The 16,811-nt window shown below is 58.9% G+C and overlaps 2 protein-coding genes across 2 annotated transcripts; one reads left to right on the top strand and one right to left on the bottom strand.

Annotated features, from left to right (window-relative positions):
• The first annotated feature begins 4 nt into the window (after positions 1-4).
• On the top strand, positions 5-4,430 carry CHLRE_07g336350v5 (uncharacterized protein). Its single transcript, XM_043064271.1, has 4 exons — positions 5-481; positions 704-820; positions 1,101-2,966; positions 3,237-4,430. Exons 1-4 carry the CDS (start codon positions 164-166, stop codon positions 3,417-3,419), a joined length of 2,484 nt encoding a protein of 827 aa, XP_042922839.1. The 5' UTR covers positions 5-163; the 3' UTR covers positions 3,420-4,430.
• Positions 4,431-12,267: 7,837 nt separating this feature from the next.
• CHLRE_07g336300v5 (uncharacterized protein) lies at positions 12,268-16,764 on the bottom strand. Its single transcript, XM_043064270.1, has 8 exons — positions 16,079-16,764; positions 15,878-15,895; positions 15,563-15,613; positions 14,871-14,912; positions 14,621-14,641; positions 13,797-13,826; positions 13,396-13,507; positions 12,268-13,153 (listed from the first exon to the last, which is right to left on the bottom strand). The coding sequence occupies exons 1-8, from the start codon at positions 16,287-16,289 to the stop codon at positions 12,763-12,765; spliced, it is 876 nt and encodes a 291-aa protein (XP_042922838.1). The 5' UTR covers positions 16,290-16,764; the 3' UTR covers positions 12,268-12,762.
• Positions 16,765-16,811: the final 47 nt, after the last annotated feature.

Below are 16,811 nucleotides of genomic sequence, written 5' to 3'. Positions count from 1 at the left end.
TGCAATCTGCTCTTGCGGTACCACGCAGACCTCCCCATGCGCAATTCGGGATCCTTGCTTGCATGGGGCTGTTTTGCTCAAGACGATCGAAGCCCTCTTTCAGCCTCTTCCACTTGTCCCACGTAATTTCTGCATTGCGTGCATAGCTGCTGCACAAGGCAAAATGCAGTCCGTCGCTATCAAAGACTCCGCGCCAGCGGTGGTCGATCACCCAAACCTGTACATCAAGAACCTACCGCCAAACATGAACCAGACCGACGTCGAAGTACTATTTAGGCCATTCGGTCCAGTCACGGGCTGCAAGTTCTTCAGGACTGCCTCCGTGCCCTACGCATTCCTGCGTCTCAGCACGCCCGAACAGGCGCAGGACGCGATCAGCAAAATGAACAACTACACAGTGGCCGGCAAAGTGCTACTTGTGAAGCCCGCAGACGTGGACGCGGTGTATGACGAGCCGAACGAGAACCTCTACGTGCGCGGGGTGAGCTCGCTCCCTTCGCTCGTGCAGAACCCCCCTAGCCACCCGGGGTCCTGCGGCAGCGTCAACGCTGGCTCCACCCAGCCTTAACCCAGGGCCGTTTCCACAGCTACTGGGCTGCAGACTTCTCCATATTTCGCCGGGGATGTAGGGCACGTGGCGTGTGCGAAGTGGAACTATGGCGGCACCTGCCTGAAGTCCTATCTGCTTGTGCTACCGCCGCAGCTGCCGCTCACCTGGACGGAAGAGGACGTGCGCGGCTACTTTGAAACGTTCGGGCCGCTGGTCAGCGTCCGCGTCCTGCCGGCCAGCAACCCAGGCGGCGGGGCACCCCCAGGGCAGGCAAGTCAAGAGTGCATGGGCTAGCAATGGTGCTCTCCCCTCTCTGTCCTGCATACGTGGACTGGCGCAGCGCCTCAATGTACGCACGCCCTGTGGCGGTCTTGCGTGTTTCTCTCCCATTGTGCTCTCTAACACACCAGCCGGGAGCGCTGCACCGCATCGCATATGCAGTCCTGCGTGGCTCCTTACCCCGTGCCCTTCACAACACACACTCTTGCACCCACTTATTACCCTCACTTACACACTTGAACAGCACACACACATGCAAACGCACTCGCAGGTGGCCATGGTGCGGTTCCAGAACCTGGAGCATGCCACGGCGGCGCGCGACAGCGCCAACGCCATGTCGCCACCCGGCGCGCCGCCCGGCACTATGCCGCTGAACGTCAAGTACGCGGACACGCACGAGGAGAAGCAGCGCAAGGCCGCCAGCAGGGTCGGCGGCGGCGGCATGCCACCCATGGGAGGGCCCATGATGGGCCGCGGGCCTGGGCCCATGGGCGGTCACATGGGCGGTCCGATGGGCGGCCCGATGGGGGGCCCGATGGGTATGGGGCCTATGGATGGCGGCATGGGGCCCATGGACGGCGGAATGGGCGGCATGGGGCCGATGGATGGTGGCATGGGTGGCGCCGGCGGCCGCATGCCGGGACGCGGTGCGGGGCCGGGGCCGGCGATGCGCTACGCGCCCTACCCGGGCGGCTCGGGCGGCCCCGTAGGCGGGCCTATGGGTAGCCCCGGCGGCTTTGGGCCTATGGGCGGTCCCCCGCCTCCGCCGCCCCGGCGGCAGCAGCAGCCCGACATGCACCAGCAGCCTCAGCAGATGATGATCATGGGCGGTGGGCCTCAGGGTATGATGAACGGGCCCGGACCCGGTCCCGCAGGCGGCATGCCGGGCAGTCAGATGGGCGGCCCGCAGCAGCCCATGCAGCAGCAGCAGCAGCAGCAGCAGCAGCCACAGCAGCAGCCGTACGGGATGCAGCCGCAGCAACAGATGCCGCCGGGGCTGGGCCCGGGGCCTGTGCAGGGGCAGCCGCCAGGGCTCGGCATGGGCCCGCCAGGCCTGGGTGCTTCCGGCCCAGGGCCCATGCAGCAACAGCCGCCCATGCAGCAGCCCATGCAGCAATCCATGCAGCAGCCAATGCAACAGCCAATGCAGCAGCCGATGCAGGGCCCGCCCCACATGCAGCAGCCACAGGCGCAGATGGGCATGGGGATGCCTCCGCCCCAGCAGCAGCAGCAGGTGCCGTACGGCGGGGTGCTACAGCCGCCCATGCAGCAGCAACAGCAGCAGCCACCAATGATGCAACAACCCATGCAGGGCCCGCCCGGGCTAATGGGGCAGCCGGCACCGGCGCCCTACCCGGGCGCCGCACAGCCCATGCAGCCGCCGCCGCAGCAGCCGCAGCCCTACGGAATGCCGCAGCAGCAGCAGATGCCGCCACAGCAGATGCCGCCGCAGGCGCAGCCCCCAGCAGGGCAAGGGATGTACGGGCAGCCGCAGCCCGCCGCCACCGCGCCGCCAGCCGATCCCTACGCAGCCATGTACGGCGCAGCGCCCGCCCAGTCCGCACCCCAGCCTCAGCCCGCGCCAGCCTACGGCGCCGCCCCAGGGCCGTACGGCCAGCAGCCGCAGCCGGCGCAGCAGCAGCCGGCCGCAGCCGCGCCCGCCGCCGCCACCTCTGCCTACCCGTACAGCTCGTACGAGGAGTACATGAAGCACTACGCGGCGTACTACGGCTATGCGCCCGCCGCCACGGCGGCGGCGGCGGGTGGCACCAGCGGCGCGGCCGCGCCGCAGGACGCTGCGGCGGCCTACGCAGCATACAGCAGCTACTATGCCGCCTACCAGCAACAGCAGGCAGCGGCGGCCGCAGCAGCAGGTGCGGCGGCGGGCACGCCGGCCGCGGGGACCACGGCAGGCGCAAAGCCCGCGGCGGCTGAGGCGGGCAAGCCGGCATCCGTCGCGGCGACAGCTGCGGCGCCGGCTGCATTAACCATCGCCGCGGGCGGTGCGCACATCTCCAAGCAGGCCACTGCTGCTCCCGGCAGCGGGGCCGCGACTGCGGTAGCCGCGGGGCCGACCGCTGCGAACAGCAGCTACAACCCCCGCGCCCGGATCATCATCTACGGCCTGCCTACCACGGTGCGTGTGGTGCCGGCGCCCTCCCCGCGTTGCGGTGCTAGCTGGTGCTCAGCTGCCCAGCCGCTGTGGGCCGCGTGTTGCCATCTGGCCCCCACCGCACCGCTGCGCCCATCGTGCACCCAAGCCACCTGCCTTGCCTTTGTAGAACCGCCTTCACACCGCCGCCTCTATCACTACTTTGACCCGTGCCTCCTTGCGTCTGACCATACACCCCACCCGCATGCCCTCTCCCCCGCCGCCTGCCTGGCCCCCTCCGCTGCCGCGCTGCAGGCGGGCAAGCTGGAAATGTATGAGGCGTTCGCGCGCTACGGCGCCACCATGGGCGTCAGCGCCTCGGGCGGCCAGGGCGTCGTGCAGTACGGCGACCGCGAGGCCGCACAGCGAGCCGTGGCCGCCGCGAACGGGACGATGGTTTGCGGCGCCGCCGTGCGCGTCGCGCTGTCTGAGCCGTAAAAAATCATTAACACCTTGCCGCTGCCATGCCTTATCGCAAGCTTTGCATGTATCGGGCTACCTCTACCTAGTGCTAGCTTGGCCTGTACTAGGTAGTAAATCGCTATGGCCTATGGGTATCGGCATAAGGCGGGGTTGGGATCTGGTTGCTCTGGGATACCACGCTATAAGTTGGGGTACGGTGCTGGGTAGTGGGGGCTGTAAAGTGAGAGCTATGGGGACAAGGGAGTAGGGGTTGGGGTTCAGTCCTACCTTCACGTGCGGGCTAGACATATGACACAAGGTGGATAGCATGTATGCGCCCTCCTGTGGCGCGGCTCCCATGCACCAGTCAGGCTGGTGCTGGACGGGGCTTAGCGGTCACCTATGAATGCAGTGGCACGTCTGGCAATTCGCCGGTATTGCCTCGTTACTTGCATGGAGTCATGAGTGTTGGGTGGTGGGTCGTGACCGGTGAATGTACGGTCTTCATCCGTCTAGACAACCTTATCTCGCAGGGGGCTGAGATCATAACCGCCCTAGCAGTCAGATCACTTTACAACCACGGGGACTCCCGCCGTATGGCCACTTCTGTGGGGCTAGCTGCCGGACTTGGGCAAACGTATAATGTTTGTTACGGTTGCAACCAGCCCAGCTGGTGCTTGTTTGCCTTTGGGGATGATTCAGTGTCACCACGCACGAGCAGCCAGGTTGTCAGGAGCGGTGTTCCCTCAGGCTCAGTGGGTGCTATTCAACACATTGGCTCGATATCTCGGTCCGCTGGGGGAGGGGCACGGGGAAGGGGGGATGGTTGTTGTACATGTTACAGCAGGGGTAGTTCGGCTGTCAGGAAATTCGCGTCTGCATGCGGATTACTGTATGCCTAGCAGCATGAGTCAGCTGTAGCATGGATATGGATGAGTTGCGTCAGGGCCGACTATTGACTTCCGACTTCCAAAGCGTTACATGCAAGGGTCCATGGGGCCCTCCTCCGCCACCACTCAAAGATCTGTTTACCTTAGTCATACGGTATCCCATGAGTCAGCATACCGCTCCTATCTGATGCGCGGCGTGTGCCTGCCCCACAGTGCCAAGGACACATGCGTCTAGTTGGGGTCAGCAGCTGCCTTGGACACCGTGGCACACATACATAGCTCAAGACGCCATCAGGTCCCGCCTTACCTCTAGCGCGGATGATAATATAGGTTGTATAGCATCTTGTCTGGGGCAGGGGCGTGTGTGTGGTATGTAGCTGTGGCAGCTGCGGGCGAAGCAGGGAGACAGGAGGGTAGAGAAAATTTTAGGGGTGCCTCAAGGGATGCCCCTGGGGAATCGGTTGCATTCACCCTAACAGTCAGCGCCTAAAACTCCGCCCAGACCTCCTGGTCATCCCTACCATTTGCATGCACCGCTCAGGACAAAGCGCTAGCGCGCCCCGCACGAGGCTCCAGCGCAATGCGCACAAAGTGTACGTGATTCAAGTGGGCTACTGCTCGGACCTGCGCCACCCTGATAAACGTGTCGACAAGCTGAAGCAACATGCAGACCTGGTCACCGCGCTCCGCAACGCAGGCTGGGACGTGGCCCAACGCGAGACCACCGTAATTACCTTCGGACACACGCACCAGCTCTTCTCAAACCCCTTGGATGCTCAGCGCAATCCGCACACCGCACCTGCAGAAAACTCACCCAGCACGCCGTGCACACAACGACCGCCATAACCGCCCGTCGCCGGGAACTCTGCAGCCACAAGTGGCCCGGCCGACTACCGTAGTAAGTAGTAACGTTGTAACCGTACTGGGAGTGGGACCCGGCCCAGCGCGCCTCCGCACGCTGCCCGCCACCTCCACAGTGGTCTCCTGTGCCCTCATGCCCCTACCTCCTTAAAACACGCCCTGTCACGCAGGGAGTACTCATTTGGCGCAAATTGTATACCGTACCACTCGTAGCCTGGGACGCACATGCCATGCCTGTAGCTGGCGGCCTTGGTGCCGCACTTGCAGCAGCAGCCGTCGTGGCCCAGCAGCGCGGCTGCCGCCGTGCAACGCGTCGCCACGAAGGCCCAAGGTTCAGCCGCACTCAGGAAGTGCTCAACGGCGGCTCCTAGGCACCCGCGCGCTCCTAGGCAGTCGCGCGCTTCGCGCAGTGCGAAAAAGCTGTCGAGGCCCAACGTTTGCAGCTTGCGCTTTCGTGTGCCTGATCACCTGATGGCCACTGCAGCATACCCCATCTCGTTTCGTGAGCCATTTGATGCTCGCAGTGTGGCGTCGCGATGCACGCATTGGGGAGGGGCCGTCAGGCACCGCGCTGTGCACGGTGTTTGGGGCATGTGGGCGGGACGCCCCGACTAAGAGGGGAAAACCCCGTGTCAAGGCCGTACAGGCCATCTCAACTACAAAACCTTTGCGCTCAGTGTTTTGGCCAGTCAATATTGATACTTCAGTATTGATCCCTGTTCGAGACGGGGCTGAGCCGCCGGTCTATCTCTCTCTAGTTCATGTTTAGCGCCTTCTACCGCAAGCCCACTCCCGAGTCGGCGCTCCCAGCTCCGTCCTCTCCTCTGCTTCCGCGCACCAAGGTATGACACCGCAGGGCATTGGGTAGTCGTCCTGCTACAGGGCACGTGTCGTACGGGCGATCATGCGGATAAAGGGGCGAGAGCAGCTTGAACCCACTGTCTCTCAGCCTGATCCTAGGCGCAGACTAAAGCAGTGTGGCAGACTTGCAGTGTGGCAGACTTGCAGTTAGCCTCAGAGAAATACCCCCAAACAAACGCATCTGTAGCAGGTAAGCGCGGACTTCGTGTAAACGTGTCTGCCGTGTTCCCTAGCTATGCTCATAAATCGCATGAGGTTCGTGTTTGGAGCTTTCAAGGTTATTCCCCAAGCAGCGACTACTGATCAAGATTTGCTGGACAAGCGCGTGCTTGTGCGTGTGTAGGGTGAGTGCTTGTGCAGCGATCGGCACTTCTCAGTGTTCCCGATGCGCACGCAAGCCGGCGTTTCTAGTAGCCTAGTCCGTGCGGGTGTTATTCTTTAAGCGTGTTTGTTAGGTAAGCAAACAGACCCACGCCTGCGCGGCGTTGGAGGTGGACTTCACGTTGAAGAAGGTCTGTTTACGAATGTGCACTGCGCGCAGGTGTGAAGTACGGCAGTTGGGCCCCGGTGGTCCCCATATTGAGGGTTGGACCCACCATCGAAGAAGGTGGTTGGCAGTTGCCCAAAAGTACTTAAGGGCTGACCGCGCCGAGCTGTAATAAGCTATTGCCACAAGAGCCTAGCCAAGAAGCTATTGCCACAAGAGCCTAGCCAAGTACAAGAGTAAGCCCCCAACCGACTGCCAAGTCACACGCGCTCAAAGTGAGCCATCTGTCTGTGTTCCAATCCTTGAATAGGTTGTGCCGGCCGTAGGCCAGGCACGGCGCACGGTCGCGCCCTTTAGGTTTCTGTGTTGGATTGCTCTGCGGGACCCAACCCCAGTGCCTTCTTTGTAAGCGTCAAGTAATACTACCGGTACACGGTCTTAGCCTGTCCCTTTCCCTCTGATTCCCACTCGGCGTCTCAGACAGCAAGTCAGCCTTAGCTATTAAAACAGTCAGCTACGGCAGCTACTGGCAACAAGTCAGCGAGCGTTCTGCTTGCGTGTAGATCCGTTTCCCTTACCCGCTCACAGGTTCTCCCTGCCAGGGGTATCAAGTTAAGTCCCGACCAAGACTCCTTTCCCCACCGCCTCCTCACCACCTACTCTCACCCTCAATCCCTCTCCTAGTCTTCTTCTCCTCGAGTGCCCGTCGCCTCCTTCTGTATTCTATCGTGTCTGCCTCGTGTGAGAGCGTAAGCCACGTGTTAGGTGTGTTGCGTGCCAGTCAGGTCGTTCCCATACCTGCGAAGGCTGGTGTATACTCAATCAAGGGAAGGTCAAATCGTAGTGGGTCTGTCGTCATACAGCTGCTGCGTGGCTCTAGAGACTCAGTGACGCCTGCGCCAGTACGCGAAAAAATCTGGGTTCCTGTATATAGGGCTCGCGCGTCTTTTGTGGGGGGAGTTGCGGGAATAGTCCTGAGAAACTCTATTGTCCCCTACCCATTTTCTTCACTATCTGAACAAAAAAAAATGGCGAATCAAGTAGACTCGGACAGTGAATCGTCCGGTTCTGTAGGCTCTACCCGTGCCACCACCATTTCACCGTCCTCTCTCTTCGCAATTCCGCTCTTCACCCCCTCCTCTGAGGACCCGAGCAACTGGATAGACACCATCGAACGTATGGGGCGTGTGTTTGGATGGGATGATACGTTAAAGCTATTTATAGCGAAGTGCCGTCTTAGTCATGATGCCCGCATCTGGGACTCAGGCATGGAAACTCAGGGACTCAGGCATGGAAACAAACATGGAAACAAACACGTGGGATGCGTTCTGTCGGGCGTTTCTTGCCCGTTTTGCAGTAAAAGAGACAACTCTTTACGCCCAACTGGCGGCATGCCGCCAGAAAGCAAATGAGTCTGTTCGTGAGTACTCGGATAGGTTCCGTCACCTACTTGCCCGGTTGCGCATTAAGCCCGACACAATACAAATGTATAACTACCTGAGGGGTTTACATTCCAGCATATACAGCCAGGTGTATCTCATGCGCCCTTCCAGTCTCGAAACGGCCATTGAGGATGCTATTTACGCTAGCGAGGTAGAAGAGTCCGCACGAAACCCAAACAATTTCTCACAACAGATTCCATTACCCATATCCCGCACGGACTACCGTCCAGCAGACCAGCGGCCTCGCCCATCAAACTTCAACCTAAGCCGCAGGGATGAAAAGTTCCGTTCACAAGAGGAACGGTTTAATAACCGGTCAACTAGGCCCCTGCCGCCGCCATCTGCTAGCAGGGTTTCACAGGATCTGGAGAAAGACATTGAAAGCATACAAAATAAGCTGGCAAACCTGACCCTAGCGTTGAGACAGCAGGGGGAGGTGGCCACATACATGCATGATAGGTGTGAATCCGAAGGGGATGATGGTTGGGAGGATGCGGAATGTTATTACTCTCATGGGTGTGGCTATGACAGTGATGATTGGGATGACTGCGATGACGGTGATCCTGAGTTATATGCACGTGAGCGTGCTTTGTATTCTACTATCTAAACGAGTGAGTGATTTTGAGCCCATCAGGCTGCCCAACAAACGTGTGCCTGTTGAACCTACACAGACCCTGCCCATGGAGATCAATGACCGGCCTGCAACCCGTCGGTTCAGTGCTGCCCGTACCGCTGGAGGTGCTTTTGGCTCGCCCACACCCCTGAAAGAGACTCCCCCGCCTGACACACGGGCCACAGATTCTCCCCAGCCTGATACAGCTACGGCCTTTCGTGTGACCAACACGGCAACACCTGCGCGACGGGAACGGACTGACAAGGGTTTAGGAGCGGGCGGAGGAAGGGCAACCACAGGGTACCGTGATATTGGTCGTGCACCCAGAGGGCCGGGGGGTGCTGCTACACGCGTGGACCCCATTCCATTCGATGCGTCCGAAGATGAGACCACTCAGCGCATTGTGGCTGACGTGGTATCTAAAATAAACAAGTACTCAATCCCTTTGGGAGCCGCAGTCCGGGTAAATCCGGTGCAAATTTATAGCAAGGTTGGGGGGAAATTGATGGGTGTCGCACGTATGGTGGGCACACGCCCAAGGGACGAACCCGCCAGCAGGGATGCTAATCTATATGAAAGCCACCGATGTAAGGATGACGTGCTTCGCCCCCTTTCTGATTTCGATGTAGGGTGGCCTCTGCCTGTTAGTGTGCCGACTTTCCACGACGCGGAGCCCGCCTCCAAGGCACCAACACACACAACCAGAGGGGCCCGTGTCCCTGGGCTTGCCCGCGTGACGTCTGGCTATTCGCCACCGTCCGCCCCCACCTATCAACAAACAAACACATTGCCCTGCTACAATCTGGATACTCGTCCCCAGAAGTTTTCGGTTTGCAGGGGCTATGTCCGCCTGACCAACGCCAGGGGAGAGAAGGAAGTAATCCGTGCGGTCATTGACACGGGCGCCTCGTACAGTGTTGTACCTGTGTACATTTTGCGGCGACTGGACCTCATGCCGTATCTAGCTGAGTCACGGGCAATGTTCCTGAATGCGGATGGACTTAAGAAGAAAGCCACAGGGCAGGTACGAGGCATGCAAGTTAGTCTAGGGGGTGATTTGACGTACACCATGGACATGTATGTGTCCCAAGCTCAAAACTACGAATTGCTTTTGGGAATGGATTTCTTATACCCTCTCAAGGCCTCCATTGATTTTGAGGGGCAAGTACTGGAATTCACTAATGACTCAAACCAGCGCAGCACCATACCTATTACATGTGTTGTGGAGGAAGCCGCGGCGCCACGCACCACTTCCCTTAGGGAGGAATGCCCTGATGGAGTGCCCGAGATCTACATGCTGGATGGTGATTCCCCTGCAACCAAGGCACTCGTGGCGCCTGATGAAACCGCTGGTGTAATCAGTCCTGCACGCAGGCATTCTCGCATTATTTCCTTCAGGGCTAGAAAACGGACTGTCCCAGCAGATCATATGCGCATGCGGCAGGTTTTCCGTTGTGCCAAACCCATTGTTTCCCTGGCTCCGTGTGGGCCCTGTTTTCATAGCAAAATAGAGAACTCAACAGGTAATGGAAGTTACCCATATTTACCGCACCGGCAACGCAGCCGTCAGGTGACATGGTTATGCCCTCAGCATCCCTCTCCAAAGGGATGGTGTGGCCCAGACAAGGGCCCGGTATGGACTGCCAGTCCCCCCGTGACATTGACGTAGGCCCGGTACAGGCCCTGACAATGGTGCATATTGGAGCCGTAGGGGTTCCCCTAAGATGAAGCGTATGCACGCACGTATTACCACTCAAAATAAAACCTAAAAAATCACAAACAAACGGAGTATAGTGTTAGGAGCAGGCCGTGGCATCCACGTGCAGGGTTGGACGGGGACGCCCAACTGTAGGCCCGGTAATGCTACAGCTGTAGCAGGTAAGCGCGGACTTCGTGTAAACGTGTCTGCCGTGTTCCCTAGCTATGCTCATAAATCGCATGAGGTTCGTGTTTGGAGCTTTCAAGGTTATTCCCCAAGCAGCGACTACTGATCAAGATTTGCTGGACAAGCGCGTGCTTGTGCGTGTGTAGGGTGAGTGCTTGTGCAGCGATCGGCACTTCTCAGTGTTCCCGATGCGCACGCAAGCCGGCGTTTCTAGTAGCCTAGTCCGTGCGGGTGTTATTCTTTAAGCGTGTTTGTTAGGTAAGCAAACAGACCCACGCCTGCGCGGCGTTGGAGGTGGACTTCACGTTGAAGAAGGTCTGTTTACGAATGTGCACTGCGCGCAGGTGTGAAGTACGGCAGTTGGGCCCCGGTGGTCCCCATATTGAGGGTTGGACCCACCATCGAAGAAGGTGGTTGGCAGTTGCCCAAAAGTACTTAAGGGCTGACCGCGCCGAGCTGTAATAAGCTATTGCCACAAGAGCCTAGCCAAGTACAAGAGTAAGCCCCCAACCGACTGCCAAGTCACACGCGCTCAAAGTGAGCCATCTGTCTGTGTTCCAATCCTTGAATAGGTTGTGCCGGCCGTAGGCCAGGCACGGCGCACGGTCGCGCCCTTTAGGTTTCTGTGTTGGATTGCTCTGCGGGACCCAACCCCAGTGCCTTCTTTGTAAGCGTCAAGTAATACTACCGGTACACGGTCTTAGCCTGTCCCTTTCCCTCTGATTCCCACTCGGCGTCTCAGACAGCAAGTCAGCCTTAGCTATTAAAACAGTCAGCTACGGCAGCTACTGGCAACAAGTCAGCGAGCGTTCTGCTTGCGTGTAGATCCGTTTCCCTTACCCGCTCACAGGTTCTCCCTGCCAGGGGTATCAAGTTAAGTCCCGACCAAGACTCCTTTCCCCACCGCCTCCTCACCACCTACTCTCACCCTCAATCCTAGTCTTCTTCTCCTCGAGTGCCCGTCGCCTCCTTCTGTATTCTATCGTGTCTGCCTCGTGTGAGAGCGTAAGCCACGTGTTAGGTGTGTTGCGTGCCAGTCAGGTCGTTCCCATACCTGCGAAGGCTGGTGTATACTCAATCAAGGGAAGGTCAAATCGTAGTGGGTCTGTCGTCATACAGCTGCTGCGTGGCTCTAGAGACTCAGTGACGCCTGCGCCAGTACGCGAAAAAATCTGGGTTCCTGTATATAGGGCTCGCGCGTCTTTTGATGCTACACATCTGCTATCCCTGGATGCAAACCTGACCAAACTGCCAACACGTAACGCCAACTGAAACTGGGGTGAGATGCGTGGCTGTTTGACAGGCGTTGGCTCCAGAGTGCCTGGCCGGCAGTGTCCTTCCTCGCTTCGGGTGAGTGCTGTTTGAATGATGTTTTTGCGAGGTGCCTGGTCGGCGGAGGGAAGAAAGAATAGCAAAATGGGGGCTGTAGCACATCTCCGACTGACCCTCAACTAAATGGTGGCACCCCAACCCCCCTCAGCCGTGCAGGACAGCAGGCGTCGTGGCAGTCGGCACCTGCACGAGTGTGAGAAGGTAGTTGTATGGAGGCCTGCTCGGAAGCTACCTGACTGTAGTGACGCACACGGGCAATTGGCGCTAGTCGGCAGGGGCGCCAGTCAAGTGTGGTAAGAAGCCGCAGCCTCGGCTGGCCCAGGGGTGCCCCCACCCCTAGGCTGGCCCCACAGTGGCAGTGCGTCGTCGTGCGCGCGCTGGGTCACAAGCTGCAGAGAGACGCATGGGGCTGACTTGGTTTCCATAAGCTGCTTTTGCACGGCTGAAACTGGGATCTACCTCCAGAAGCCGAAACTGGAGCGGAACTCGCATGAAATTCGGCCAAAGTGGTGGTGCAATTAGAGTAAAACTTGGGCACTTCTCATCCCAGACGTTGACATTTAAGGTGGTCTCCCGTGACGAGGCAAGTGGCCAAGCCTACACAGCGTGTACCGTCTGAGGCCGAAGGTTTCGAAACAACGCCTCATCTCCCGGACGTTGCTGGATTCGGTTCGATCAGGCACCGCCCACCAAGCTGCATCGAATCACGCACGTCAAGCTAAAGCATCCCGCCAGAGAAATCAACATGCCATATTTGCATAGACGTCACTTATCACACCATGGCAGGTCTTAACCTGTGCACGGGGGCGGCGCTCTTCTCCTCCTCAACATGGCCCTGTCCGCCCCCTCCGCTCCGCACATGCGTGCCACTACAGCTGGTGGTGGGCTTGGGGCGGTGACCACCGCCGCCACCAGGCCCTCGCCCGCCACCAATCCCTGTATCCCCAAAAGCCCACTACCCCGCCTTGTTGCCTCCCACAGCTTCCAGCTGCCCAAATGACACCACCATCACTCGGCGTGCGACCGAGACACTCTCGACGTGCCCAGGCTGGATTGGCTGAGCCGTTCCCACTGCTCCGCTGCCGTGTTAGCTTTCTGCAGCGCCCGCCGCACCTCCGTAGTAGCGTAGACGGTCAGCGGCCCCTGGTTGTACATGTCCAGCAGCTCCCGGTCGCGGGTGAGAGGGTTGAACGGGTCCGACGTCACCTCCACCCGCGCGGCGTCCTCTTCCGCTGCTTTCGCAAACGCCGTATTCGCCTGTGCGCCAGGGGCGCGGACCGGCACCTGTGTCGCCAGCCACTTCACGAAGCGCTTGAATGTTTGCTTGCTTGCCTCGTCATCAGTGTCCAGCAGAAGCGTGAAGTCGGAGCGTAATGTCGACACGTGCCTGACCTCGCCCCTGATGCACGTCAACACGAAGAAGTTGCAACCGTTCGCGCATGAAAAGACATGCGAACATGGTGTCACGCCCCAACGGGAAGGCGTGACAATGGGTTTCGCCCCAAGCACGGACCCCTGAGTAATACTTGAAAGGCAGGTTTGGGGTCTAAACCAGCAAGCAGACATCAGAAGACTACTTTGAAGTCGCCGTGGGGCTTCGCCAAAGGGGTAGGTCGGCATGATGGGCCTGAGGGTGCCCACCTGAATCCGTTGGCCCTTGCGTGAGAGACAAGCCTCATGGCCACGTCGACGCCATCGTACAGCGTGAAGGTCATGCCGTAGAGGGCGGATGATAAGATGTCCGCGAAGTAGCCTGCAGGGCAAAGGACACGTGCGGCCCTGGGTCCCCTGCTAGGCCCTGAAAGATCTCAACAATACTACACAAGCCTCCTGGTCTATGCTGCGACTGGAGACGGCCAGCATCGTAGACATTGCGCCTTGCATCGCTGCAAAATGCCCCCTCACATTAACTCACTCGAACGACGGACTGCAGCTGCAGGGGCATTCCAGCTCCTTGTTGGGAACCCCGCCACTAAGGCCCCCTGACCCGCGCCCGACAGGCGCCAATCCAAGCAACTAAGAAACAAGTCGACAGCACCTACCAGCGTCTGCAGTGCCTCCTAAGCTCTGCCCTGCCGCCACGCATGTTGAATGAAAGAAGGAATGAATGACAAACGTGAAAATAGGGAAGGGCCTATGTAAGCAAGATTGTACGCCAGGCATCATGACCACCATTTGCAAGTGCTGGCACAATGCGTCAGGCTGACATCGGGTGAAAAATGTGCGCTGTTCCAGCTGTCAATTCCAAGTTCTAGCATCATGTAAATGCCAGTCTGCAGGGGACGCAGCATGGATCCCTGGAGATGTAAGCAATCTGTCGCCACGAAGACTTGCGCAGCTCTATCTAGCAGAGGTTGGACTGGTTGAAGGTGCCAGCCACCTCTGCCACTGTATGTATACAACCACCGCGGGCCCCTACTGTGCCAATCCCCTAATGAGCAGACACCTGGCAACCTACCAGCCGTCGGCCTCATGCCCAGGCCGCCCGACACGGTTGCAGGGAAAAGGGCATATGCAGGTTGGCACTAGCATGCCGCCAGCGTGCGCGTGATCCGGGGCTACAAAAGATAAAGCTTCCCGCCCGACATTGTTTCCAGAACGCATACCAGCCCACCCTCTGTTTCAAGTGGCGCTGTGCACGGCCTCGCCGGCCCCCTCCCGTCAGGCCGTGTGAGAGACCGATTTCAGACTGCGCAAGGCTGTCCGTTGTGTTGAGAAAGGTTTCGCGGAAAGGAGCGTGCCCCGCCGCGCCCCGCAGCCCCCAGCAACTACCAACCCGCCCCCATTCACGGTGGGCCAAATCGGCTGCCGGTCCGCAACAAACCGCGCGCCGATACCGACCCTACAGTCTCGTGGAAATGCTCACCAGGAGCAGCCGGCAGCGACCCTGCAGGGGAGGAAAGCAGAAAGGATCCAGTGAGAATGCAGTTTAAGGTTGCGAACGAACACTACCCCAACGCGCTTTGAGGATAGTCGCGGTCCCGTGCAGCTGTGCCCTTCAGTGGCAGAGATGGATCCCCGCGACTGCCAGAGTATTGCGCGATGATGGGATACTAAGGCTGGTGCTTAGGCGCATTCGCTGGTAAGCCAATCCCTGGGCCAGAACTAAAACTCACCGGCTCCCACCGCGGTCTCCGCGCCCTGGGACGCTGACGGGCCTGCAGAACCGGGATGCATAAACCAATTACGACATGCACTCCGCTGCGCGTTTCAGCCTTAGTAACCCTCGACAACACGTCACGTGAAAACCCCAACAGCCCCACTCGTGTAGTCTGTACGCCCGCGCATTTTGCGTTCCCCATGCCTGCTAGCCCGCTCCCGCGAGACCATTTTAGGTAAGCCTTTAAGAACTGAGTTCATACTGCGCAAAGCTTTCAGCTGTTTTAGAGGGTTTCGTGGAGCGGAAAGGAAACGTTGCCGTTGTTAGTGAGCAGAGGTAAGGTAGGCTAACACGGTGTCACTAGTTGTGTCAACAGACAAAGGTCCCGTGCCTCTCCCCGACAGGCAGAGGTGAGATTCCACAATTGCCAACCAGCCATGCAGGCTTGAGGGGGCCGTAGCTCAGCTATTAAAGTATCTATGAGTGTGCGGGAGGGCAGCGTGTCTCATCCCAGGGAGGATGTCTACCCTGTTGGTCAAGTCCTGGGTGACTCCTATGTGCTGAAACCCGTCCCCAGTCACCCCCTGTCCCTACTCTGGGCGTGTGCGCGCTCTTCATGGCAGCTCCGTCACGTGCGTAGTTAACAGCTGCGTATAGCTATACCCGCCGGGTCTTTTCCCCAGGCCAAGCGAGAACACAACAACTCACCGGCCCGTGCCGCGCTCCCCACGTCCAGGCCAGCCGCCGCGCCTGCATCACCTGAAAGCAAGCAAAACGTACATCCAAACAGAGTGCACATGTGAACGAAAGGCATGTGAAGGGTGAAGGTTGGAGCGGCACTGCCTGGGGCAGTCTGGTGGCCGGGAAGGGATAAGGGTGCCGCACGTGGGTGCCGCACCTCAACCGTCAAACAAAGCTGGCGTCTGCCCCAACCTCACTGTGCACCACCGCTGTCCAGCAGCCACCCTTTGAGCTGCGGCGTGTCGTGACCAGCCGCTACCCGTTGTGCATAGCCCCACTCGCCGCCTATTGTGCCCACGCCTGCAACCAGTGCACAGCCGCGGCCGGGGAGCCATATGCAAGTTGGAAAACGTAAAATTGCTGCACGTGGATTCCGAATCAACGAGATTGCGATACAACAAGGTCAAGCCGCTGCGGTTGCAACTAGATTGGGCGAGCCCGCGGAGCGACTTCACAGTATGCTGCTCCCGATCGCGTATGCACCTGGCAGTTTGTCCTCCAGATTCCTTCGGCGAGCGTTCAGGACCGCGAGGGCTTCGACCAGCCGGTCGCGCTCCGCAAGAAGGACGGCGTCCTCGGGCTTCTCACGAAGCTCCCTCAGCGTTGCCTTCAACTCCGTCTCCTTGTGCTCAATCTCATTGTCAGAAACCTCCAGCCTGGAGCACAAGTACGCCAGATATTCTGCCGGGTTCATGACGCTCAGCGAGTGCACACAAACATAGGCTGGCGAGTGCACACAAACATAGGCTGGCGAGTGCACACAAACATAGGCTGGCGCTTTCCACTATTCGGTATTTGCGGTCAGGGTTGTCTCTATGCGAGTTTTTTTCGTTGGAACAACGAAAAAGTCGAGATTGGGGGATTAGGTTGCGCTCCGTTTTTGTGAGGTGGCCCTGGAGGTCGCGGCTGCCCGACATCTAGAACTACTTGATAGGAAATACGGGGTTCGGCTCGGACGGGCTGCCAAGTTTCGCGCAGGAGCTCATCCCGGCACGACCAGGCCAGGCGAGCTCAACGCAAACCTGCAGGCGCAATGAACACAATGAATGATGACACGTAGAAGTCCGCGAATGAAAATGTAGAAGGTGCACATGACCGAAACTGCGTCTTATTCCGACAGATTGAAACCTCGCAGCCGTGCAGTAGCAAAGCAACGTTTTTATCTGAATTCTTTGTCGGGCCTGTGCTGCTTGAAGCTTTTATCAAGCTGCCGCAA

The sequence above is a fragment of the Chlamydomonas reinhardtii genome, chromosome 7 (assembly GCF_000002595.2).
Source record: "Chlamydomonas reinhardtii strain CC-503 cw92 mt+ chromosome 7, whole genome shotgun sequence".
Taxonomy (NCBI): Eukaryota; Viridiplantae; Chlorophyta; class Chlorophyceae; order Chlamydomonadales; family Chlamydomonadaceae; genus Chlamydomonas; species Chlamydomonas reinhardtii.
The sequence above is the reverse complement of the archived record's forward strand: the minus strand, read 5'-3'. Positions and strand labels throughout refer to the sequence as shown.

Excerpts from the sequence above, each read along its gene's own strand:
- CHLRE_07g336350v5 (XM_043064271.1), top strand. The coding sequence starts at position 164 with ATGCAGTCCGTCGCTATCAAAGACTCCGCGCCAGCGGTGGTCGATCAC. Across the intron at positions 482-703 it reads AGAACCTCTACGTGCGCGGG|CTGCCGCTCACCTGGACGGA; the intron begins GTGAGCTCGCTC and ends CTACCGCCGCAG. Across the intron at positions 821-1,100 it reads GCGGGGCACCCCCAGGGCAG|GTGGCCATGGTGCGGTTCCA; the intron begins GCAAGTCAAGAG and ends ACGCACTCGCAG.
- CHLRE_07g336300v5 (XM_043064270.1), bottom strand. The coding sequence starts at position 16,289 with ATGAACCCGGCAGAATATCTGGCGTACTTGTGCTCCAGGCTGGAGGTT. Across the intron at positions 13,508-13,796 it reads AGGAGGCACTGCAGACGCTG|GCTACTTCGCGGACATCTTA; the intron begins GTAGGTGCTGTC and ends TTTGCCCTGCAG. Across the intron at positions 13,154-13,395 it reads GCAAGGGCCAACGGATTCAG|GGGCGAGGTCAGGCACGTGT; the intron begins GTGGGCACCCTC and ends GACGTGCATCAG.